The following is a 26892-nucleotide window of genomic DNA, read 5'->3' on the forward strand; positions in this document are numbered from 1 at the left end:
ATATATTCATTTGCATATGCTTAATCGGCCTTCAAAATCTGGTGTTTGTGAAGACTTTTTACTGGAATGATTATGTCAGATGTGCTTCAGTGAACTCTTCCAGTTTGCAGGCAGCAATTGGCAGTAGGTTGGTTCATCACAGTAACATGACAGTACTCGAAAGGTTCAGAGATAGTTTCATAATTATTGTTAGCATAATTCTTGAAAGAAATGATGAGCATCTCGTAAACCCAGATGGGAATTTGTTACATTGTTGATAAATGTGTTGATAAATGTGTTTTACATTTTTAAATTGATAAACAGTGAAAAGCAGAAAAGATACAATAAGGCAGATGGTTGTTTATAAAGCAGTTGCAAGTTGCTGCAATTCAAAGAATGGTACTAATTGTTAAAAAAGAAGACAAAAATTGGAGTGGGGGAATGTTTCAATGAGTTAATCATGAGCTTTTTAAAAATAAAACCTTCAGCAGCTTTAGTTCAATTAGAACCATTCTTGCCATTCTTGGTTTACATGCAGAAGTTGAGACTCTCAGTTCTTAATAAACTTCTGTACCAGCCATTTTCATGTAGCTGAAATTAAAACTGGAACTAATCTACCTGTATGTATCCATTTCTTTCTTTCCTTTTAGAAAAAAAACAATGAACATAGGAGTGAACTCCAAAATCCTCAGAGTTTGCAGCAGGGAAATAAAATGGGAGATAGCTGACTTATTTTTTGTTAAAGGAGTGATGAAAAAACCCTTTTTTGCCAACTGGGTGACTAGAATAAAGATATATTTAAGTAGTGCTTAGGCAGAATACAAATCAGTATATGCAATGAAACCAGTTGGTGCACCTTTGTCTTGGGAATGTTCAGGTCTTGTTTCTATCAGTGATGTTAAAAGTTTCCATGAAAGGCAAAGTATTTTCCTACCATTTCAGCATGAGTTTTTTGGACAAACAGATACGTAGATTACTCCTTTCATAAACCAGCTCTTTTAAAATATGTTTAGTTTACCTCAGTTGCAGAACTTCAGAGGAGTTTGTTCTCTTTCACTGGGTTTTCAGCTTTTCCATGAGGAAGAATTTAACATTTTCTGTGTTTTCAACAAGAGACCTATATATTTCAGTTTTCTGGGAATACTTTTATTAAAATTTAGCAGAATAGTGATATTTTTTAATAAAACTGTATCAGCTGCGTCAGTCCTTTATAGGAATAATTTGGAAGGAAACAAATTCAATCATAAATCAATAGAGTATTGTATTTCTGTATGTGCAAACAACCTAAAATTACTTTAAGATGCTCCAGCTGCTCAATTCATTAACTCAGTGACAACTGAATTTCGGTATCTCTTAGCTTCTGTTGATCACTACAGCAGAAATACTGAGTTAGTGTGCCTGAATCTGTTAGATGCAGTTATGACTGTTAAAGAAAGAAGATCAATTTGATGGGTTGGCTACTTAGGACTTTGAGATTATTTATCTTAACTCTTGCGCTGTCCTGTCAATAAAGATTCGGGAAAGCATCATGTTCCTCCACAGATAGTGTTAGTTCCTTGCCTTCAGGGTTTCCAGAGTTGCCTCTTGTGCTTTTTGGATAGTTCCACCTCTTAGCTCTTTTCAGTATCTCTGCCAGATCATTTACTTTCTCTCTTGATTGATACCCTAAGTATGTTGTTGGTAATAAGATATGAAAGATCTTTGAGGAGAAAAACAAAAGAATTTTTCTTTCTTTATTAAATTAACTTGGGGTGGGAGGCGGGTGTGCATATGTTTTTGCCTTCATTCCAACAGTGTAAATTATGTAGATATTATGGTAACTTTGTCTTATTTCACTGTAGATCTGACACATAGGATGGAGAAAGTATGTAAAAGTATGTAAAAATGTTTTTAACTTCCAGATTCAGGAATTCATTTTCCGTCCTCTTTTCCATTATATATGGCTCTAAGTGGATTTTATAAGGTAAAATCTGACCATCCCAGTCAGAATTCTTTTGAGAGTTTCACATAAAAGTACAAATAAATGTGTGAAATATATTTGAAAGTGGGTTTGTTAAGTCTTTTAACTTGACCTTGTTTTTAGATGCAACACTGTTTTCATGCTTTAGATATGTACCTTCATCACATGCTGATATGAACAGTAAACCTTAAAGCTGATATTTAAGCAAGAGAGGAAAATACTAAACATGAGAAAAGGGGGTGGTTGTTCCATGTAAGCTGCAGTTCTAGGTGAGATACCTTTCTGGATGTTGTATGTACTTCTGTTTATGTTAAGTTGGTTAGAAAAATACAAGAAAATGCAGGAAAGCAGGGCTCTATCACGTGTAATGGTGACTTTGGAAGACAAATGCCTTATCAAAAGATACTTCCAAATGTCTCCCCTTCCTCCATCTTCGCTCAGCTTTTATTGCTGAGCGTGGCACCATATGGCATAGGATATACTTATAATATATATAGGCCTTATGTCCAAAGAAGGGCAGCAAATCTAGTGAAAAGTCTAGAAAACATTAGAAGCAGCTGAGGGAACTGGGGTTGCTTTATAGCCAGGGGAGCTGGAGGCTCAAGGGAGATCTCATTGCTCTGTGAAAGGAGATTGTAATGAGGTGAGGGTCGGTCTCTTCTGCTGTGTCTCATATGACAGGATGAGAGGAAATGACCTTAAATTGCACCAGGGCAGGTTTAGATTAGATATTACAAACATTTTTTTCACTAGAAGAGTGGTTAAGCATTGGAGTAAGTTGCCTGTGGAGGCGGTGGAGTCAGTGTCCAGAAGTGTTCAAGAAGCATCTGGATGTGGCACTTGAGGATATGGTTTAGGGGTGATTATGGTGGTGCTAGGTTGACAGTTGGACTCAGTCTTGAAGGTCTCTTCCAACCTTGATGATTCTGTTATTCTGTGAATGTCCCTTTAGTCAGTTGTGTTCAGCTATCCAAACTGTGCTCCCTCCCAGCTTCATGTGCACTGCCAGCGTACTTGCTGGCGGGGCAGAAAAGCTCCTCTGCTGAGGAGCAGAAAAGGCCTTGGTGCTGCATGGGATTTTGCAACGGCTCCCTTGCTCTAAGCATGGGCAGCTTCAAAGTTATATCAGGCTGATCAGTTAAAAACACGCAGAATGCCTTTAAGCAGGAACATCCCAACCGTGAATGATTGCTACAGATCTATCTGCATATTCCTGTGGTGGAGCTTCCTGGTAAACCGGAGACCCTAGATGAAGCTTACTCCTGTGGGGTCTGAGAAAACTGACCATGGTAGATGGAGCTAGGCTCGTACTGTGACTGAGAACCTGAGTTCTGAGGGAGAAAATTTGCTGGTTTCCAAGTTTTGTAAGGTGGTCACTGAAGTTTTAGTGGAGTTGTGTATGAAAACTTCAGAAGGAGAACCACAAATCTTATGCAACTGTTAACCAATTGTTCAGAAACTGTCCTGAATGTCAAGACTGTTACGGTAGGAATGTGACATAGAGAAGAGAGAAAAGGTACTTACATAAATCCAAAAAAATTAATTGCTCTGCTCTGTGCAATGTTTGCCTACATTTATGCCAGTTCAGGATAATATTTAGATGCTGGGAAAAGCTTGCAAGCTCTTCATGTGCGACTGGCTTCTCCTTTCCATTTTTGGTATCAAATAGCTTTGGTACCAAAAGAGCTGCACTCTGTCAGCCTTTAATCTTAGCCATACCATGGGAGAAGTAGTTTCAAGCTCCTGCTCTGAGTGAAGTAAACATTAAGAAGGACTTAAAACTGGATGTCTCAACACTTATCTCTAAAACTCTATAGGGAATTTGTAAGTTTGACTGGGACTCGTCTTCTTATCAAGCTTTCAGTATATGTTCATTAGCATAGTGGTTTCTAACCTGAGGGTAAGCACACCAGAGAAAGCATCTAGAAAGGCAAATCCACCACTACTTAGCACTATGTCTTTACCAGAAAACTGTGTAAAGGTCTGCACACTTTAGGTTCAAAAATACAGATCTTTAAAAAATCAGAGTAAGCTCATCCTTCATTGAGAGCTTGTTTCGTTAAAAGTATATCCACTTTAAATATCAAAGCCGTGGTTCTTTCAGGTGCTGCTGCTAGTATGGGTCCTGTCACCTGCTCCCAGTTTCCTCTATTATTCAAGGTTGACGGGACAAAGCTGGTTGGGTTTACATACTGGGGAATAAGACACTGGAGAGCATCACTGTGGAAGGGGACTTGGGGGTTCTGCTTGATGGCAAGTTGAATATGAGTCAGCAGTGCCCTGGCAGCCAGGAGGGCCAACCGTGTCCGGGGGGGCATCAGGCAAAGCATTGGCAGCCAGTCGAGGGAGGGGATTGTCCCACTCTGCTCTGTACTGGGGCAGCCTCACCTTAAATATTGTAGCAGTTTTGGGTACCACAATATAAAAAAGACATAAAGTTATTAGGGAGCATCCAAAGGAGGGCCATAAGGATAGTGAAGGGCCTAGAGGGGAAGCCTTTTGAGGAGTGGCTGAGGTTACTTTGTGTGTTCAGGAGAAGAGGAACCTGAGGGGAGACCTTACTGCAGTGTTCAACATCCTCACAAGGGAAAGCAGAGGGGCAGGTACAGATCTCTTCACTCTTGTGACCAGTGGCAGGACTCAAAGAAATGCCATGAAGCGGAATCAGGGGAGGTTTAGGTTGAATATCAGGAAAAGATTCTTTGCCCAGAAGGTGGTTGAGCATTGGAACAGGCTCCCCAGGGAAATGGTCACATCACTAAACCTGTCTGCGTTGAAGAAACGTTTGGACAACGCTCTCAGGCATGTGGTGTGATTCTTGGGTGCCCTGTGCAGGGCCAGGAGTTGGACTCGGTGATCCTTATGGGTTCCTTCCAACTCAGCATATTCTGTGATTCTGTGAAGATTTCAGTTTCAGAATGCATGTTGCCTTCCACCAACTGATTTTTCAAGACGTCATGATGCATTTGAAATGGTATTACCTTGTAGTATGTCTACCCCCGTTCAACTTCATTGTGTTTAGCAAAAGTGCACTTTAAGAGGGTGTGTGCCTTGAGAACAATTTATAATAGAAGAGGAAATGGCTTGTTTGATACCATAAGCGTATACCCAAAGCTGCCAACCAGGAACAGAGCTCTTGTTTGTCTTGGATTCTGATCTACTGTTTAGTTTACGGTGTCGTATCTCTTCTCACTGAAGTATTTTAGGAATGTCAGAGACCATTGGATGCTACTTTGCCACGACTAGGCAAGGATTAAACCTTAAGTGAGACATCTGATAAGTTCTTGCAGATACCAGCATAATTCAGTGCTCTTGGTCACAGTGGTGTCTAGTAGGCAAAAAATATTTTCAGATATATATGGTTGTAGGTAGATAAAATTCAAATTATTTTCAGAGGAGGTACATTGAATTCGGCTTGTGAAGATTATCAAGGTGCATATTGAGTTGTAAGTATATGGCTCCAGGTTTTACAGTTCTACGTCAGTAAAATGCAGTAAAACTGCAAATTAATAAAATACATCATTAATATTTCCCGCTGGAACAAAACTTTCTTTATGCAGGTGCTGTATGATTGGATAATTTCAAAGTAAATCTGTAAGATGGTGCTCATTGACTGTTCTGTAAGACAAATCTGATTTCAGTTCACAGTCTGCCTAAGATTAAAAAAAATATTTTTTCTTCAATTTTCTTTTAGAAAGTTAGATTCTTTGGTGAAATGCTCAATATAATCTTGTGTTTTTAATTTTCTTGGGTTTACCTTTCCACCTTCAGAGGAAACCAGTTGAGGATATTGCCAGATAGATGAAAAAGCAGAATTAATTTGGCTGCAGTATTAAGTGACCTACTGTTGTGGGTTGACCTTGGCTGGATTCTAGGCACCCACTAAAGTTGCTCTGAGCTGGGAGAGGTCACACAGGCAAAACAGACTCAGTGTGGGGTTAATACTAAAATTTATTAGTGACAGGATAAGATCTAAAAAGTGAGAAATGAAACAGTCTTAAACACACTTTCCACTCACCCTTCCTACCTTCCATGTTCTCCCTCCTCCCCCTGCAGTGGGGCAGGGAGACAAGTCCACCCGTTGGGCAACAGGTCTTCCAGATCTGCTGTCCTGTAGGTCACTCTTCCATGGGCTGCGGGGGGACAGCCTGTTTCACCATGGTCCTCACCACAGGTTACAGGGGGGCCACAGGTCTGAGTCCTTCCCCTGCTCCGTGGGGTCCCTCCCACAGGTAACAGTCCTTGATGGACCTCTCCAACATGGGTCCACCCCTCAGGCAGTAGTTTTTCCATATCTACTGTCCCAAGAGTCACTTCTCCATGGGGTGCAGGGGGGTCTCTGCACCCCGATGGTCCTTCATAGGATGCGGTCCTTCATAGGGTGAGCTGTACTGTTGGAGATGCCCCACAGGGCCATGAGTCCTACCCGGGAATAACCTGCTCCGGTGTGGATTTTCCTCTCGACGGGCCACAAGTCTCTTGAAGGAGTCTGCTCCATGCTGGGCCTTCCACAGGGGGTAACAGCCTTCTTCTATGTATCCATCTGCTCCAGCATGGGCTTAGCTGCACCGCGGCAGGCCGCCCCGGCCCAGCCTGGCTTGACTCGCCTGAGGAGGGAAAGGTAGGGCAGTGCCCGCTGGCAGGGGCCACTTTGCCGTCCTGGCCTAGCCCGCAGGGCACCCCCTCCACACCCCCTTGCAGTTCACCTTGGGGGCTTTGGTGCTTGTCGTGCTGTTCGGCTCCTCGGGCAGGACGGGCTCCAGCACGGGCTGCTCGCAGGGCGGGCCCAGGGGCTGTGGGGCCACTCTCCATGGCGCTGCATGCCCCGGCCCCAGCCGCCCCTTTGCAGGGGCCGCCGCTCGGCTCAGCCGGCACTGCCAAGAGCAGCATGGGCGGCTCAGCCAGGGCATCGCTGCCTGCTCTGGGCTAGGTCTGAGAGGCCCAGGCCAGGCTGCCACTGCCACTACCCCCCCCCCCAGTGAGGGAGGCAGCAGAGTTGCCTGGGAGCTTCGGTCAGCTCTCCCCTGGCTGGAATTCTTCTGCGCAACAAGCTTGTTCTCAATATGTTATCACAGAGGCATAATTATTGGCTCTCCCTTGGCCAGCAGCAGGAAGTCCCTCCTATAGCCAGCTATCATTGGCTTCACGGGGGGGGGGGGGGGGGGGGGGAAACTTCTAGCAGCTTCTAACTGAAGCCACCCTATGTAGCCCTCCCCGCTACCAAAAAACCCAGCCATCTCAACCCATGACACCTACTAATAATTTCTAACATAAAATAGTCTGTAACCCTAGAGATAATATGGGTAAAATGAACAGAAGTTAAGTAAATTATAAGGTGAATACAAATGGGAAGTGAAGGTTGATGAATGTTTTTAGTACCTTTTAGTAAAGATTTTGTTGGACAGGCTACATTCAGTAACAGAAAAAGTCCTAACTTAGATCATAGGAACATATTTTTGGATAATTTGCAATATTCAGAAATGCAAATGTTCTTGATTCTTCATTACAACTCGTAATTTTAAGATACTGTGCTAGGAAAATAAGGCACATTAGCCAGCAGCATAAATGGCAGAAGAAGCCATAATGTTCACTTCTCAACCCAGCAAAACCCAGATTATTTGGCTGACTGTGAAAAGGAGCAGCAGTAATTATTTCCAGTATTAGTTGGAGGCATTTTGACATTTAAAAAATCCAAAGCTTCTGTTTCATTAACTCAAGGCATTGTCTCTGGCATCAGTTAGGGGACAAAAATGGGATTCTCAATGAGGTTGCTGTCTGCTTCTGCCTTGCTGTTGCCCATGAGTTGCTGCAGGTGTTGCTGGGAGCTTCTGCTGCCTGTGCAGCAGCTGCTTGTCTTCTGCAGGTGCCACTTCACCTGGATGCAGTCTACAAGAGCATCTTCCCAAGCCTGGGTTGTGAATGTGGTAGGGCCTGCTGTTGTATATGGTGAAGCAGGAGCTCAGTCAAAATAGAACCACCTTGTGAACACTGACCAACAGGTAGCCCAGGTTTGCAGCTCAGTCTCAGTTTGCAGAAGAGAAAAATGGAAAAGAAGGAGCATGGAAAACAGGGTTATAGGCAAACTGTTGATGTTAATGCACTTGCCATTTGTCAACCTGCTTGCTGCCAAATTGTGATGATGTGCTGGTCTCCTCCTGCCTCTTCTCTGTGTATCAGGCCTCGAGCAGAGCAAAGTGGGAACACCCATTGGCCTTTGTGCCCATTGCCCAGATTGTTGACTGACAGTGGCAGTAAAGATGCCCTGTTAGTATGTGATCACAGCACTGCATGTCATATAGAGCAGTAAATACAGTTTTGTCTTTGATGGAGAGTAGGCCATCCTCAGTGCAAGTTCTCTCCTTCTCATTGTACCAAATTGTCATAGAACAAGTTGCTTGTAGGCAAAAATCTGTTTTGATTCCTATTCTCACATTTTCATTTTATTCTCCTGACTGTTATTTGTGTTCATTTTACTTTGTCTGAAAAATGATTGATTTGAAATGTCTTTCATGTGTCTCTCTATTTTATAATACCCTTCACCAAACACAGGACTTTGCAAGCTAGCAGTTGCAGTATAATTTTAAATTGCACACAAGCATGCTGCTCACTGTTGTTGGTATCCAATTTTTTTAAATATAAATCTGGGTGGTAATATTGCCTACTTCATTTTTCCATAAAATGGTATAAAATTTACAGAAACTGGATGTTAGGAAAAGTTTCCTTTTCAGACAATATATTGGTATCTTGTTCAGTAGAAATTGTCATTATTTCATACTAATATATTTGTTATTGACGAGTGCAGTATTTAACTATTTAGTGAAACATGGCCATTTTTCTGCATTTCCCACCTCTCCAAAAGGACAAAAGATCCCATCATGCAAACTTCATATTAGGGAATTAACAAACACCAACTTGAACCAGTCTTGGTCACATAGATTATAAATGGGCACCAGAACAGACTTTCACTGCCTTAGTTCCATAACTTCAAAGACTTTTTGGAAATAGCTGCTTAAAACATGCTAAATATTTTACTGGTTTAGTGCAAAATTTCCATTACGGCTTGTGAAATGTCCCATTTAATTAAAAAAAGGTTTTTCTTCTCACCGCATTTGAGTTCAGCAGAAGGTCAAAGACACAAGTATCAGTACTGGAAGACAATGGAAAAGACACCTGTGTGCAGGGTGAACAGGTGGATGATTTGCTCGGCTTGGTGGTAGAGCTTAAACAGTATGTGGAGAGGCTGGAGAGTATCAGGGAGTGTAAGAGAGAAATAGACTGGTGAAGTCACACCCCTCCATTCCTGAGAAATGCAGCAGATGGAAGCTCAGCAAGAGTTGAAGAAGCCCCACCCTCTCCATCAGGCAGGAGAGAACCTAGGCATGAGGGAGGATGGAAACAGACCCCTGCTCAGGGAGGTAGAAGGATCCCCTCCCTAGCCTTCGTAGGTGCCCTTACAAAATAGGTATGAGGCCCTGGATCTCGAGAGTGAGGCAGATGACAGTGGAGAAGGTCGTTCTGCGGGGGTCCCCCAAATCAACACAGTCAACCAGATGGATTGCAACTTCTAGTGTTATTAAGAGGTATTATTAAGGGGTATTACCAGGAGACTCCCTTGACTAATTTGGCCTGCTGATTACCCACTGCTGGTTGTCCAGGTTGGCAGCAATGAGATGGTGAAGAGAAGTATCAGGGTAATCAAAAAGGACTTCAAGGCATTGGATTATCTGGTTGAAAGGACATGAGAACAGGTGCTGTTCTGGATTCCTTCCATAGCAGAGATGAATGGTGAAAGGAACAGGAAAACTCATGTGATCAGTAAGTAGCTAAAAGACTGGTGTCATCAGTAGAATTTTGGCATTTTTGACCATGGGGCAGTTTATACGGCACCCAGCTTACTGGCAGCAGATGTGGTTCACCTGTCTAAAAGGGGGAAAAGGATTCTAGCCTAAGAGTTGGCAGGTTTGATTGAGAGGGTGTTAAAGTAGGTTTGAAGGGGGAAGGGTATGACACCAGCCTCGCTAGAGATGCGCCTAGGGGTGGCAACAAGCCAGTGGTCAACAAAGCCTCTACCCTGGACTTCTGGAGGGTGGACTTTGGTCTATTCAGGACACTGATTCAGGAACTCCCATGGGAAGCAACCCTTAAAAACAAAGGGGCCCAGGAAGGCTGGACATACTGTAAGAAGGAAATCTTGAAGGCGCAGGAGCAGTCTGTCCCTGTGTGCTGAAAGAAGACCCACCTGGCTGAACAGGGAACTTTTGTAGGAACTCAGGGGAAAAAAAGAGAGTTGGAAATAGGGGTGGGCAACTTAGGAAGTGTTTAAGGATGTTGTTAGGTCATGCAGAAAGAAAATTAAAGAGGCAAAATCTCAGTTAGAACTTAAACTTTCCACTTTTGCAAAGGATAATAAATAGTGTTTTTATAAATACTTTAATAGCTAAAGGTGCAACCGGACATGCCTATCTTGTATTGGCCTTTTTAGCCACCAATGCGTTTGCAACAAACGTGGGTAGAGCCCTTCCCAAATATTCGTTCGCGAAGCCTAGCCATGAATGAATAGCAAAAGGAGGGCCAAAGAAAACCTCTATTCTTTATCAGATGCAGGGGGAAATATAGTCACCAAAGATGAGGAAAAGTCTGACATACTTTAACTCTTTCTTTGCCTCAGTCTTCAACAGCAGGACTGGTTATCCTCAGGACAACTGGTCTCCTAAGTTGGTAGACAGGGATGGGGAGAAGAATGGACCCCCCTTTAATCCTAGAGGAAGAAGTTAGTGACTGACCTGTTGTGCCACTTAGATACTCACAAGTCTATGGGACCAGATGGGATTCATCCTTAAGTGATGAGGGACCTGGCAGATGAACTCACCAATCCACTCTCCATCCTTTATCATCAGTCCTGGCTACTGGGGGGTCCCAAATGACTGGAGGTTGGACAATGTGATGCCCATCCACAAGAAGGGCATGAAGGAGGATCTGGGGAACTACAGTCCTGTCAGCCTAACCTTGGTGTCAGGCAGGGTTATGGAGCAGATCACCTTGAATGTGATCATGTGGCTCATACAGGACAGCCAAGGGTTCAGACACAACCAGCAGAAGTTTAGGAAAGGCAGATCCTGCCTGATCTCCTTTTAAGACCTGCCTAGTGGATGAGGGAGAAGCTGTGGATATTGTCTACCTGGACTTCCGCAAAGCCTTTGACACCATCTCCCATAGCATTCCCCTGAAAAAGCTGGCAGCCCATGGCTTGGACAGGGACACTCTGTACTGGGTTAAGAACTGACTGGAGGGCTGGACCCAGAGAGTGGTAGAGAATGGTGCTGCATCTGGTTGGTGACTGGGCACTAGTGGTGTCCCCCAGGGATCAGTGTTGGGCCCAGTCCTGTTTAATATCTTTATTGGTGATCTGGATGAGGGGCTGGAGTTTACCATTAGTAAATTTGTGGATGACACCAAGTTGGGTTGAAGTCTCAATCTGCTGGAGAGTAGGAGAGCTCTGCAGAGGGACCTGGACAGGTGGGTTAGATGGGCTGAGACCAACAGTATGATGTTCAACAAGACCAAGTGCCGGGTCCTGCACTTTGGCCACAATAATCCCATACAGCGCTACAGGCTGGGGGAAAACTGGCTAGAAAGTGGTCCAGCAGAAAAGACCCTGGAGGTGCAAGCTGTTAACAGCTGGGGGTGCAAGCTGGTCAACTTAATGTGAGCCAACAGTGTGCCTAGGTGCCTAAGAAGGCCAATGGCATCCTGGCCTGCATCAAAAATATTGTGGCCATCAGGACTAGAGCTGTGATTCTTCCCCTGTACTCAGCACTGGTGAGGTCACATCTTGAATACTGTGTCCAGTTCTGAGTCCTTCAATTCAGGAAAGACATTGAGGTGCTGGAGCAGATCCAGAGAAGGTAAATGAAGCTGAGGAAGTGGCTGGAATGTCCTGTGAGGAGCGACAGAGGGAGCTGGGTTTGTTTAGCCTGGAGAAAACTGCAGGAGACTTTATTGCTCTCTATAGCTGCCTGAAAGGAGGTTGTAGCGAGGAGGGGGTTGGCCTCTTCTCCCAGGTAACTAGCAACAGGATGAGAGTTGATGGTTGGACTGAGAAGAGTGTGATTCCTTCCCAAACAAAGTATATAGGTAAAATTCATTTAAATGCAGTAAATTCTAGTGTCCAGAGCTTCACTATTAGCTGTTCTACTACTTGTGCCCACACACTATAATGAAAACTACTGCACCGATGTGCATCTTTGAACATGTGAATGCTGCATGATTAGTTACATTAGTTTTTCAGTCATAATTTCATAGGAAGAAGGGATCTGCTGTGATTTTTTCATAGGATCAGCATAAATATTCTTGAGCAACTGACAATATTCTTACACACTGTTCCCTTACTCTAAGTGAAGTAGAAGGCTATGAAATTTATTTTATGAACCTGTTACCAAGAATATTTCTTTCTCATAAGATTGTTTTAAAAATGAAGTAGAAACAACCACATGAATTAGCCTTTCAAAAATTTATTTAATGATGACATTTTAAATAATAATTTATTTCATTGTTAAATAAAATGGTTAAATGGTTTCCTGTATTTTATACAAGAGCTTACTTGCCACATATGAAGCAGTCTTACTTACGTCTTGGTCCAAAAGTTCTCCCAGCATTTGCCAGGTCTTTGGGTTTGCCAGCCAGCAGAACACAAGATTGGGTTAGGTGGTCTCAAGCATATGGAATAGAAAAAGGAAATCTTTTCTTGAGAAACAGTGAGGAAGAACAATAATCAAGTTCATCGATGTCCAAGGTGTTTTATTTAACTTCAGCTTGATAACCCTGGAAGGGACAGCGTCTTCAGGACAGATTTTTCTCTTCTTAAGGGGAAGTTTCTTTCAGAGTACTAAGTATCATAACTGTAGACTGGAAATGCAGAAAGCAAGCTAGCCATTTCTCTTAGAAATTGCTGGCTTTTGTCAGTTACCCAAAGCAAGCAAGGCTCCTACCTTTACTGCTTAAGTGTGCAGTGAGTTAATGACCTATTAAATCACCTAATGATCTATTTAGTTTATTTGACCAAGTGAAAAGAGATGCAGGTATTATTTTATAAAAACTGTAAACATTTCTGCGATTTGTGTTCGGAGGTTATCAACTACTGTTTGTGCCAGTAAAAGAAAAAATGAAATGCTGCTAATGGTCAGCACCAGGGTCCTTTTCAGGTAAAATTAAGTAAATCCTAATTATTTGGACCCATTAGTGTTCTGGAACACAGTAGCAAAAGGATGAAGTCATCTTGCTATGTAAAGAAGATGCTAATTTAAGTTCTGCTCTGGACTTTACATAAAATTAAACCTTTAGTCCATCTGTGAATATTTATCTGGTCATTTCTCCTGAGTTATCAAAGGTGGAAAAATTAGTTGCTTAACACATCACTGATTTTTTCGTATGTGACTACAAAAGCTGGTATGCTTTAACTATATTAATCTGATATGTCAGTTAGGTTTGACATGGATTTTTAACCTTTCAAAACTAATAGCACTACCTCACCACCTAACAACATTTTTTTCCTTAATAGTTGGAATAATCAAAACTGCTACTGCTCTTACTTCCAGATCCCTTTTCATATCTCATCTCTACTATGAAATTGAGGGATGATAGCTCTTGAATCGGAATATTAAAATGTATTTATAAGCCTCACTTAAATTTGTTCCACTGTTACTCTTTTGAGCTTTTTTTAGTTTCCTTTGTTTTGCAAACTTTTCATCCTCATGTTTCTTATCTCAGCTTGGGGATAGAGGTCTTGCTTTCTCATGATGTTTAATTGCTTCTAGTGCAAGGTGTTTGATTGAATCCTGTGCTTAGTACTAATACTTATATATGTATATGTATGTATATATAAAAAGAGTTGAGAATTTCCATAAGATGGACTTTGTAATTAAGCCATTTCAAAAGCCAAATAGTTGTCAAGTGATTTTTAAAATTAGAGATGCTTTTCTTAAAAAGGAAAGAAAAGGAAAACAAAAAATAAACCAACAGGTGTCAGCAAAGACCATGTAACAAAACATTGGGTCAAATCAAAATTGGGTCAACAGTATATGCTGCATTCATAACAAATCCTTGCTGTCTATCATTTAATTATCTCAGATGATCTTGAGAACCTAATTGCGATACGTCAACCCAAAATCCAGAATATCACAACTGTATATTAAGGTTGAATTGAATTTCTTTCAGTAGAAAACACAAGAAATCCTGTAGAGATAATGTCAATTCCATCTTAATGAGTTGTTCTCCCACACTATAATCCAAATAAGGTCTTTTGTGGATTGTTTTAAAATGCCATTGAGTTTGTTTTTCTTTCTCTCTCTTTTTTTTTTAGCTTGCATTGAACTGAGCCTTTAGAAAGTCCACTCAGCTTTTAGGATTATTTGTTCTAGAATGGTGATGGTGGGGGTTTTTTTGGTTTGTTTGTTTGTTTGTTCCAGTTCTTAGCTATACTGCTCTGTGTCCAAGAGCAGTATGTCAGAAAGTTCCTTGCATTTCTCATTGGTACATACTGGCAGGTTTGTCACCTAAGGGTCAAAATAAATCTCGTTCAACCAAGGCTATGGTAGCCACAGTAGAAAGCCTCAAGTCAGTCCCACCACTTGAGATTTGCTGCAGGGTAGTCATTTGGAATTCATTTTGCATTTATTTCACTGAACATTATTGCTCTTACACTGCAAAGAGGAAAATGTTATCGGTAGACTACTATATGTTATAAGGATTGTTTCCCTCTTGTGCTTATTTTCTCTTTTTGCATTAAAGTGCATATTACCAATGAGGAGACAAATCCTATAAAACACAAAAATTCATTACTCATAATGGCATCACTTCTAGTGTTTTATATTGTTGATTTTTAAGATAAGTTACAAAACATCCAACCTGTACACTCTGCCTTGAAGTTCTTAGAAAATATTAGTAGTGCTGAGTGACCTAATCTCTTAGGCTGAATATAAATAATTTGAAAATAGTATCCTTTCTATTGCCATGAAAGGTCCATTTTTGGAGAAACTTAGGTTCAAGAGATTGTAACTTGTTATGTCAGGTCTGAATTAATAGTTGAAGTAATTTTAGGGGTCTGAGGAGCTGACATGAATCTCTTGCTGTACTTTGTGAAGTCAAGTCAAACATACTACTTTACGAAAAAAAGAACACAGGCAAATGAGGTTGATTTTGATCTATACGTGAATTTCTTGGGTGAAGTAGTAATGTTCAGCTGTCACAGAATGGGACAAGTAAACCTAAGGTTGATTTGGTTTTGTATCTCTAAAGAAAAATGAAAAACTTTGCATTTGCTTCACTTCGGCTCAAAATATAGCAAGTTATGCCAGAGTGACTTATTGTAGAGGGTAGAGATGGTCAGACTACAGTGGTTTCTGAGTTAATTAATTTCAATTCTATTTTTTTCCCTTTTTTTCTCTTTTTCCTGTAATATATGTTCATGTAGGAGATTAAACTGAGGTTAAAATATAGTTAATTCATAAGGTTAATGAAGGAATAATAAACTACTAATGACACTAAAAATGTACTAACCTTTTTTGTGATATGACTTAAGAAAATCCAAGGAGTCAATCAAGAAGGAAAATGCCATTTCAGCTATGTTTTATTAGCTAAAGTCTACTTAAATGTACTATCTATATTATTGTAAAAAGTCTGACCACTCATAAAAACGCACAATGAAAATTATTGCCAGTAGATTCTCTTACTCTATACTTTCATGTATTTTGAGAGTTGTGTTTAGAAATTAAGGAAAAGTGATCTGATAAAGTGTTTAAGTAGTGTTTTTTCACAAACTAACATCTTTGGAGGCAGATGCCTCCTATCCACTGAGTGAGTGTATCATTGCCAGCACCCCTCATTCATAAAGGGAAGTAGCCTCTTTTAACTTCGAGTAGTTCCATCTCCATTCATGTTTAGTTCTGGAGTAGTGAAAAGTCATAGCAAGAGTAGTAATGGTGATGATGGAGTTCTGCTTGTGTTTTGAGTATCTATAAATGAGGAAGATGATGCAGGAGCGGCTGGATCTGGTCCACCAGGAGAATACATTTAATCCATAGTTTTCTCCATTTCCTTTTTTCCCAGAAATCTGCCACAAATGTGTAGGAGCAGGCAATGGTGTGGGCAACTTGGGTTAACAGGCTGTGCTCCAAGGGCTTCTGATCTGTCGTCTATCATGGGAGTGGTTGTAATGTCAACTGCTCGCATGCACTTTATCCTTTGTCATGTCACGTGTGCTTTATTCTTTATCATGTGTTAGCCATACACCAACCATTTGACAGGGTTGTTGGCATTTTGATCATGAGGGATGCACATATGGGAGAAGAGAGGGACATGTGGCATTTGATTGTCTTCAAAGAGACTTTGAGGTTTGCACTGACTTAAGGTTTCCTCACATCTGTCATCAATCCATGAATGATTTCCAGTGACTCCTGATAGGTGCCAGGTTAGGAGTGAAAGGCCACAAATCAGACAGGCTTATGTCATTGTTTAGTATGTTTGTAGCTGAGAATTCACTCAAGAAAACATTTTAAATGTTTGAGCAATTTACTTTGTCAATTTTTTTTCCCTCTGCAGCAGCTTGCTGTTTGCATATATAATCTGATGGTGGGTGGAGTTATCCATGGTTCATTTTGAAAGTGGGAACACATTGAAGGGGAGAAAAGAGAATTCAGAAGACTTGGGTTGTAAAGCACAGCAGGGGAGGGGAACTTGATGTGCAAGGCTTAGTGCACTTCACTGCGTCCCAGCATGGGTTTTGGTGTGGTATGTGCTGAAGCAGCTCCTGTGGATTAGGATGTAGGTGTTATGAATCAAGTCATCAAGTTTAGGATGTAGGTGTTATGAATCAAGTCATCAAATTCTGATCTGTTGTCTGTATAACTGGCTATCTCTGTTATGAAAAAGTTCACCAGTGGGTCAGCTGCAATTACTCTTCTTCATGTGTGCCAGGCTGGTTCTTGATGTTTGTGGTATGTGGTACAAGGCTTCCTTCAGTTTCTTACAGACTTAAAATGGAGGGATATTATTTTAAACTGAGTTATTCTGGAATTGCCTTTTTGCTTTGTGGAGATGCGTTTTTTTAGCACTCTTCTCCAGACTTTTCTCTATTTAAAGACTCCAATACTTTGTGTATTAAAGAGTCTCTTTGGTATTTGTCTCCACTTGCAATCACGTTTAGGCTTCAGTACCTTTGTGATCTTTGTAATTTTAAATATGGTGGTATCACTGGCTCTTAGTCTTTAACTTCTCTTTTCACATACTTCTATGCAGTTATTTATCTCTTGATCATATAGCTTCAGGATGTTGTATTGCAAAGATTTCAAAAAGTGTGCTGCTAACAGAATTTTTCAATGCTTTTGGTAATTGAAAATAATCCTGAAGAAAGTCCTCTATATGAACAATACAGTCTTAAAAGAACACATGTTGTAGGAAGCCAGTACCTTACTGTATAATGTGTCCTGCAGTTATGTGTACCAGAAGTAGGTTTCCACCTGGAGTTTCAGTTTTGTTCTTCAATCTTCATGCAGCATTATAGTCTTGCCACCATTGAGCAGAATATTTAGCAATGCAAGGGTAAAACCTTAGCTCTGTTGTAAGATAATGTACTTCTTTTTTCTTTCTATGATCCTCTCTGTCCTTTTTGCTGTCTGTCCAAGTAATTTAATTTAATTTCTCAGTGATTAAAATAGACTATTTTCTGGATCCATATGAAGGATTACTAGTCATGACATAAAGCTATTGAACTTTGCAGATGACTTATTTGGGTCCAGTAGCACTTTGAAAAGGTACCTCTGGAGGTATTTACTTAGTTATATCTAACATAAATCAGAAGACTTAGTTGTTTTAAGTTCCTGAACATAGGGATCTTTTTGTTTGAGGTTTTTTTTCATGGCAGTTTTTCCTCACATTTGTCTGGGCCACGGAGGCCATCCAGGTGCTGAGCTGCCTGAGGATTATAATCTCACACTTAGCATTTGAGCCTCCAACGTACTATATTTTACTTACTTCATGTTTGCTTCTATTTAAAACATTCATTAGGTCAAGTCTTTGCTACACCAGGGTGCTATGCTGATTTAACAGTCCCATTTTTAAGGCTGGTATTACTATTTATTACATTAGAGAAGTGCATAAAGAGTCAGTTAGGATCAGAGCCCCATGGAGACAGGCAGTGGAAAAAAACAATTAAAGGTTTACTTATGCCCTGAAGACACTCAGTCTAAATAGATGAGAGAGAAGAAACAGATACAAACACTTAGCTGCAAAAAGGGTAGATTTTGGCAAGTGGTGTCTAAAATGTGTTTTCTCCATAGCAACTTTTTCCTCTTCCAAATGTTCTTTTAGTGATTCAAAGGGTTAGTAGATGCCTGAATTAGGAGTAAAAAAGAAAATTTCTTTGTTTGAAGCTATATTTTCATTATACTCATTTTAATGTCTGTACAACATCAGCATCTGAGACTGCAGGAACTTAACTGCTTTACTTGTTGGCGTTACACTGAAGTTGATTTCGGTGAACCATAAAAAATTTGCCCCTGAAGGTAAAATTACACTCTATGTATGATCCTAGCATACTGCTTTGGGGATAAACATGTCTTAAATCAACTCATCACTCACAGCTAAATTCCTTCTCCAAATGCAGTTTCCTTGTAGATAAAAATGTTCAGAAAGACTGATTTTCTTTAAAACCATAAAGTTTTTTGAACATAATTTTATCAATAAACATATTTGAGCAGGGTGGCAAAGAATTCATATAATCCTAATCGATTTTGGGGTTTAGTGAAAGGAAGGTAGGGGCATATACCAACATTTTTAATTAGCTTTCATTAGTACCTCTGATTTGTTGAAATGTGTTCCGAATGTTTGCACACTGTGTTTGCTCCCATTTACAGAATAAAAACTTTTGGACTTCATTGAAACTCTTTTTGGTAATTGTGCATTTGGAAAATTTAAATTGAAGTTTATGGTACCTTGGCTCCTACTTGCGTAGTTCATAGTGTGTTTTTAAGATGCCATCACTTAAGGGCTTTGTTACAGTGATGTTTCTGTTGGGGCCTAATATACTGTGGGTTCAGATGGATGTAATGGTGGCCTTGAGGGGTTGGACTAAAGAATGCCATCTGGGTTTGTATCCAGGTATTCCTGGATTAATATTTTGAGGCTTAGATCTTGTCTGGAATTTAAATACAGTTTCCCAAGCTTTAAAGAGAAGGCAAGCACCATTTGACCCCCTTAATGAGTCTTTTTTTTCTTCTTTCATTTGCCTTTTTTTTTCTTTTTTTTTTAAACTCTTCTAGCCGGTGGAATCCAGGCAGTTACTTACAAACCATTTTTACAGCCCCATATTGACAAGGCACTTTAGCTTGCTCCTCGGTTTAATTCCCAAATTAATAATAATTGTAAAGTTCTTACATCTGGAACTCCATTTTTCTTAGGCTATATAAAGACAGAAAAAAAATACCCTGGATTCTAGGCAAGACATTGAACTGTGGACAACTTTGTTATATTTGAGATGGCAAGTCTTTTGTTGCAACTAGGTTGATTTTTTTCTTTTTTTAGTCGTTGCTCTTTGAAATGATTTCTTATGTTTCAGGTCTTAAATTTCAATTTTATTCCTACATGGAGACAAGAGACTTAAACTCTCCCATGGTGGGGAATCAGTCAGGGTTTTTCTTCTGTTTAGAAACCTTTGACCCATCCCTCCCCTGTTCGCTGGGTACAAATGGCAAGGTAATTTATGCTGAGGGTGGCTACAGATCTGCTCTCCACATAACTCATGAAGTGAACCTGCAGGGGAGAGGGTTTCAAGAGTCTGCTTATGGAAAAATATTCTTTAAAAGTATTTCTTTACAAAAGAGAGCCTTTCTTGTACTGTTGAATATATATTAATTGGTTATAAACCTTAGTTTTGAGGCACCTAATTATTCACACAGCCGTGATGGATTCACAGGTAGAGTTACAATTCCATTGTACTAGCAAGCAGCCTTTTTTGAGAGACAGAGAGAATTTTTTTGTCTAAAGTTCCAAGTTCTATATTTAGTTATATAATAAAGGATTCAGAAAAGTGGCAAAACATATACAAGTGTTTAGAAGTTTAACCAACTAGTCTTTAAGTTATCTGCTTGGATGTGTCATTATTGTAAGTGGTTTAGTATCTGTTGGCACTTTTTTTTTCTTCCAGATCATTACTAAATATGTTTATGAACTACTGCAGAAGGAATGCCACTTGAAGAAAGTAACTCTCCCAGTAAGTATAATTTATTTTTCCGAAGGTATTGTTTGTTTGGATCTGTACACAGCATAGCTTGCAATCCCAGCATTCGGATAAAGACAAGATGTGCCAGGGCTCTGTGCAGTGCATTGTCTTGAGATACTGCCCTTGCATTCTGCATGTGCATGCATCCGGAGATGCAGTTCCACCTCACTTCTGATGTGTTTGATTTCTCCAGCTGAGCCTTCCTTGCCTTACCAGATACCTGAATTTTCAATTTGTCGTTTTGATAGGGGAGCCATAAGCTTTCTGAAAAGTATTTGCGAATGTTTTGAGACCTCTACAGCTAGATGTAGAAAGGAAACATGTCTTTTCACAGGAATACACTCACACTGAGTTTCAGTAAACTACTCAAAGTTGTTATTTAAAACACACTTTTTCAACAACTTGTAGTATGTAATATAAAGTGATTATGTTGTTTAATAAAAATATTTGATCAATCCCTGGAAGAGATGAAGTGTTCCCCCGCATATCAGAGTGTTTGTAAATACATGTGAAGCGATATTATGATGTTCAGGTATTTTTTTATTCTGTACTGGAGAGTGCAGAGGGGAGACTGTAGTGTGACAACACTATCTAAGTCTTCCATCGTCATAAAGGATTCTTATGCTCTTGACGACCTCTTGCATTACTGTTGTTCTCTGCCAGTCCTTCATATTCAGTCAAGGAAAACCCATTTAGGCAAAGAAAGGAAAAGGTCCTTTGCTTCAGCAGTTCAGTAACATTTCACCATTTCCATTCCCTAAGTGTTGTTTAGGGAACCTTTTTATAACCTGCCCAAACCCAGAAGGGCTTTTTCAGTGTCTTCTGGTCATGGCAGAAGGAGCTGAGCTAAGAGGTTTGCGTAGCAGTTGAAGGGGAAGCAGCCTGCTCGTTGCATGACTGCCCCAAGACCCAAGACTATCTGAGAAAACATTTCTCCGCTTCAGATTTCTTTATGTAGACAGAGAAGAGGATTGTGTTTATCATGGCAGTCTGCCTGGTGCGCTGCTTCCTTGCGCAACTACTTTTTGTCATTGGGAAAGTTTTGGTTCAAGGAGTACTTCCATGTAACAGACAGGTAATGTATCAAAAGACTTCCTCAAGCCATGTCACACTCTGTCCGTGAAACCAGGAAGCTCTCATTTCTAAGCTTAAAAGTACCTAAATTTTGTGGCCATAGGACTTCCTTTGATTTTTAAAAAGGATTATAAGGAATATACATATAAGTAGTGCAGTACTAAAGCTGATCAACTAGCTCCAGAAAATGAAGATGAAGAAACTTGGAATAAGTATTACAACACTTCCATTACCTCTGTCACACATGTGGGGACTCATCTGCCTGGCTCTGCCTTTCTTGTCTTGGGCGAGGAATGACCTTGTCTAGCTCTCACTGTTGAATTAATCTGTAATTTACTCATATTTATAAATTATGTAGTAAGCACTGATGCAGCTTGTCAGTAGTACATTTAAGCTGTTCTCAAATGTAGTAGTTCTAACTTCTGTTAAGCGTCATAAGTGCATTTTGGAGCAAAGTAAGATCTCAGATGTCTAATTATGAGCATTGTGGAAAAATTGGCACAAGGTGTGACCACCGGTCCTCACTAATGGCATAGCGAGCCCTCAACACAGTCAAAACCAAGTTGTGATGACACGTACAAAAATGAGAAAAATTAGACAATGTATATAGAAGCTGAAAAATTAAAGCTCTCTAAAGGCTAGCTTTAAGTCCCTACTGACACATTCCCAAATAACAACACAACCCTCTAGTTTAAACTAATAAAGGAGACTAATAGAAGTAATAAGACAAGTTTTAGTATGAAAATAGATGAGTGTAAAAATGTTGGCAAGTTACATATAAAATCACAGCAAGCTCACCAAAACTCAAATTTTAGGAGCTTGTTGCAGTTGTAAAGACTAATAATAAAAAAGAGATGATAAGGCTGATACTAATGAACTGCAGGTAGAATGAAAGCTCAGCTCAAACAAGAAAAATGAACATGATTATTTCCAATACTCTGTGTCCAATTTCCACACTTAACTTTTTTTTTCTTTAAAAACAGTTCTGAGCAACAGTCTGAAATTTGATGTATCGGTAGAGGAGACCTTAGGACAAATTAATATATCATACAATAATGAAATTCCAGGATGAGGGGGTTTTTTGGCCCAGGGTTCTACAAATAGTCAAATATAAAGCTGCAGAATAACCAACTTGTATTTAACTTACTGCTGAAATCAGATAATAGTAATAATGATGATGATGATGATAATATATTGGGGAAAATGAGTACAGGTTTCTTTTTAAAAGAACTACTGGAATTCATTGAAGGAGTTGGAGATCACATGAAGAAGAAAAATCTTGTCAATAAAAGAGTACATATTTTACCAACGAGCTTTCAACAAACTTACTAAATGCTTTTAACAAAGGATATGTGAAGGCATATTTGGTCCCCTTATGAGTTAATAATTGGTTAAAAGAGGACAAAAATGTTCATATTTTACAGATGAATTAATCTGTTACTGACATAGGCCTGACATAGTTGTAAATAAAAGGGCAAAAAAAGGAATTAACACAAGCTAACAAACTTTTCTGGTTTTTTTCTAAAATTATTTGGGATAGTTAAAACTAAAGCTGACTGTGAGGAGTTGGGGAATTATTTCATGATGCGAAATAACTAGGTGATTAAATGACATGAGATTCAGTTCTGGTAAATGTGAAATTATGGGAAAGATAACTCGCTCTGTAAACACAACAGTGGCCTCTAAATGGGCTATTACAACTCAGGAAAGAGCTTGGAGTGATTGTGAATAGCTCTCTGAGAACATCAGTTAGTGCTCAATGGCAGTCAATGGCAAAAACTCTCAAAGCAAATAGAATGTTAGAAATTATGAGATATCGAGAACAAAACAGAAAAACATAGTCATTCCACTTGTTATGTGGGCCCTCATCTTGAACACTGCATGGGGTCTGGACACCATATCAAAAAGGATATGAAGAATTAAAAAGTAAAATACAGAGGAGGGTTGCAAGGCTGATCACAGGCATAAAATACTTTTCAGACAAAGAAAGATTAAATAAAGATTATTCAACTTGGAGAATAGATGACCGAGGAAAGAAGATGACAAATCTATAAAATCATGGAAGGTGTAGAGAAGATTAATAGGGAATGGGTTTTTGCTTTTTTTTCATAATAGAGAACCTAAGGGGCATCAAGTTTAAATTATCAGGCAGGAGATCTCTGCAGAAAGACAGCCAGTACTATTTCATACATGTCCCATTTATATTGAGGAACTCATTGCCATTGAATACTGTCAAGGAAAAAGGTATAAATGCATTCAAAAAAACCATTTGACAATACTAAGGTGGGATAAGTGCCTTGAAGTATTGTACATCCTTGTCCAGTTATATAAACTCTGGCTTGTGAGATCCCAGAGTTACTGGTTATCAAATCCGGGGAGGAATCACTCTGTAACCACCTTGTTGTCTTACTGTTCCCCTAAGCAATCTGCCAGTTGTCAGAAACAGGACCCTTGATCTGACCAAGATGGCTCTTACATATATGACCTTGTTATATGAATATTTTAAAGGTGAATACAAAAAACATTTTTTTCTTTAACCTCGTCATCAGTAAGTTGGTGTATTGGCTTTCCTTTTTTTGCCAGCTGATAATGAAGTTGGTAGTGTAATGATTGAATGTTTAAAATGTGTTTCAGGACTGTGTTAGGGGGAGTGCCCTTTTTTCAGTATGATTTTAATAGGGAGCAGAAACACTATGCTTCAAAGATTTAGCATGATGGTATTTCATGTTCTCTCATCTTTCTAAATTTAAACCTGGTGCGCAAAATCCAACTTACTGTCTTTATTTTGCTCTCTCAAGTGGGACTTGCAGTTCTGGATACAAAAAATTAATAAATTCTGTTCAGATATAAAAATCAGACCAGTTGGCAAATCAGGAAAGCTTGCCTGTTATTTTATTATTCCAGCATCTTTGACAAAACATAATTCTGAACATTTTTTCCTACACAGAAAGGCTGAGATCCATATTGCATTATTGTTACTCTAAAATATTATACTTCTGTTAATGTTCAACATATACTACTGGACTTGAAAATTTTAATGAAGAGTTGCATATTCAGAGAGAAGCCATTCAGCTGCTACTTTTAAATTTTTCATTTTGTGCTCCATTGAAGGTTATGTTAAGAATATAAAGAAGACTGCAGTTTTTTTTATCCAGATGAAGTATTTGTATTTCTCTAGTTTTAATGGCATCAAGTGATTGATCTTTGCTCTTCTTCAGCTATTGACGACAAATAGAGTGTGCTTCTGAATTAAATGCACCTCTAATGGCTTCTGGAAAAGCTTGAGATGGAAGTTTAAATAATTACTAACATGTTGTTTTCGTTTAAGCTCAGCTAGAAATTAGGCCCCACACAGCTGCTCACTCAGCCTCCATTTTTCCCCCCATCATGGTGGAATGTGGAGGAGAATCCAAATGAAACTTGTAGGTTGAGATAAGAACAGTTTAATAATTGAAAAAAAGGTAAAATACAGTAATAATGGTAAATTATAATAATGATAATAAAAAGAATAAAACAAGTGATGCACAATACCATTGCTCACCACCCTCTGACACACCTCTTCCCCCTTCCCAAACCCAGATCAACCCCCCTTCTGGGTAACTCCTCCCCTATTTATGTACTGGGCATGACTTTATATGGTGTGGAATATCCTTTCGGCCAGTTTGGGTCACCTGACCCAGCTGTTCTCCCTCCCAGTTTCTTTTCGGAACCTCCTCCTTGGCAGAGCATGAGACATGAAAAGAAGTCCTTGACTTAGGGTAAACGTGACTTAGCAAAAAACAAAACATCAGTGTGTTAACAACAACAATCTCAATTCTGAATCCAAAACACAGCACTATAACAGCTACTGAGAAGAAATTAACTCTATCATAGCTGAAACCAGGACACATGTTTTATTGACAAGGGCACTGAAGGGTCTCACTTCTCAGAATCTTCTAAGTTATCAATGCTTTCTTCTTTCACTTCAATAGGTAAAACTTCATTCAGTAGTTCTCTCCATCTACTTGACAGCGAAGAACTAATCCTTTTGTCAGTTTTGTTACCCAAGTAAAGTCAGTACTTGTTTATAAAATTTCCACTGATTTTGGGTTTGTAAAGTTAGCGGGTAATGGTCATGTGTTAATTAGCTGCCTGTAATATTTATCAACTCCGTTTTATAGTTTTGAAAAATACTAAATCAGGATTTTCAGTATTATGAAGACTGTAACATAAGTGAGTTAACCAGCTTTATGTAGAAACACATAACAGAAGACTTTCTCATCTTGTGAAGCAAATGAACAGTTTTCTCTCTCCAACAGCTGCTCACAATTCTCACAATCTTACTGAGTCTTTTCAGTTTCAATTCCATTTATTTGCCATGTTCTTTCCTCCAGTTACAGTTTATACCTATTTCACTTCTCTGTAGGCTCTAGGCTCGTAATTTTTATTGCGTTTCTTAACTGGAATAAGAAAAATATTAGTGGATTTTTTTTCTTTTTAATGTTCAATCTTAAAAACTTCCAGTATACAAACTAAAAGACTCCTAGAGCCTAATCAGGTCTCATACGTGTTGGGTTGGTATTGGCTAAGAACTGAAAAATTGAGTCAATGTGGATGTATTATCATGGATGTCAATAAGATTAGACTTCAAGTGTAGTTTGATTTTACTCTATATATTGAAAGCAACTGTGCAAAATACTAACTAGTATGCTTCTGAAATACTCTCTAGACTGGTACTTCTTTATTAGGTGATAATTCATTTGAGACAGAAGTCATATGGAAAAAGAAACTTAGTGTTTGAAAACCTTAAGAATGTCATAATATCCATAGAGAGCTCACACTACATTCATAAACCTTCAGGTGGTGTTGTGCATTGGGAAAAAAATCCAAGAAGAAGAAAATTAAAATTTAAACAGTCATTTTAAGCAGTAAATTATCAGCATAACTTTGGTTTGACATGCCTAGGTACAGATTATTGGAAGATTGTTCTTACACGTGAATAACAGTTGAAAGAAATTGTTAAATTAAACTAAAAAAACATTTCATTGGATTTATTCAATTTGAATTTAAATAAAGAATTGGAAATCAGTGTCCTCGAGTAGGTCCAGAAGAGCAAGTGGCTAATAAATAGAAATTATTTTATGCAGTCTCAGTATGTCCAGCTTTAAATGGTATTCTATGTTGATTTGTTAATAAAGTAAGATGGTGCACAGGAGTGACCATTATGTGCGTTCTTTATTGAAAGCTGGATCTACTAAATTAGTACTGTTTGAACATAAATTAGCCTGACAAAAAATTACCAAATGTGATTAATTTGGGGAAAATAATGAAGAGTTATTTTTTTATAAGCTTGGTAGATATTTTTAGCTGTTAAAATTAACTTATTTGCAGAAGTGTGAACTAGTTATATCATCTATATATGTCTAGATATCTATATATGCAATCATATGCATATGATTACTAAGTGCTAGTATTTCCTATATACTACACAAGAATTTATTTTATAAATACTAAAACATACACCCTAGTTATACGTTTGTCTGAAATGCAAATTCACAGTGTTTTTCCTTAATTATGGTGTTACAAGTATTGAGTTTATGTGTAAAAGTCAATTACACCTTGCCAAGTA

The 26892-nt window shown here is 39.2% G+C and overlaps 1 protein-coding gene across 7 annotated transcripts in view; it reads left to right on the top strand.

Annotated features, from left to right (window-relative positions):
- The window catches only part of FAM172A (family with sequence similarity 172 member A), a 283280-nt gene that overhangs the window by 48420 nt on the left and 207968 nt on the right, over window positions 1-26892 (top strand). For all 7 annotated transcript variants that reach the window (XM_027708758.1, XM_027708757.1, XM_027708763.1 and 4 more), the window contains one exon: window positions 20136-20201. In XM_027708758.1, coding sequence (XP_027564559.1) covers window positions 20136-20201 — 66 coding nt within the window. The remainder of the gene's footprint in view (window positions 1-20135; window positions 20202-26892) is intronic.

The sequence above is a fragment of the Neopelma chrysocephalum genome, unplaced genomic scaffold, assembly GCF_003984885.1.
Source record: "Neopelma chrysocephalum unplaced genomic scaffold, ASM398488v2 Primary Assembly neopelma1_96523, whole genome shotgun sequence".
Taxonomy (NCBI): Eukaryota; Metazoa; Chordata; class Aves; order Passeriformes; family Pipridae; genus Neopelma; species Neopelma chrysocephalum.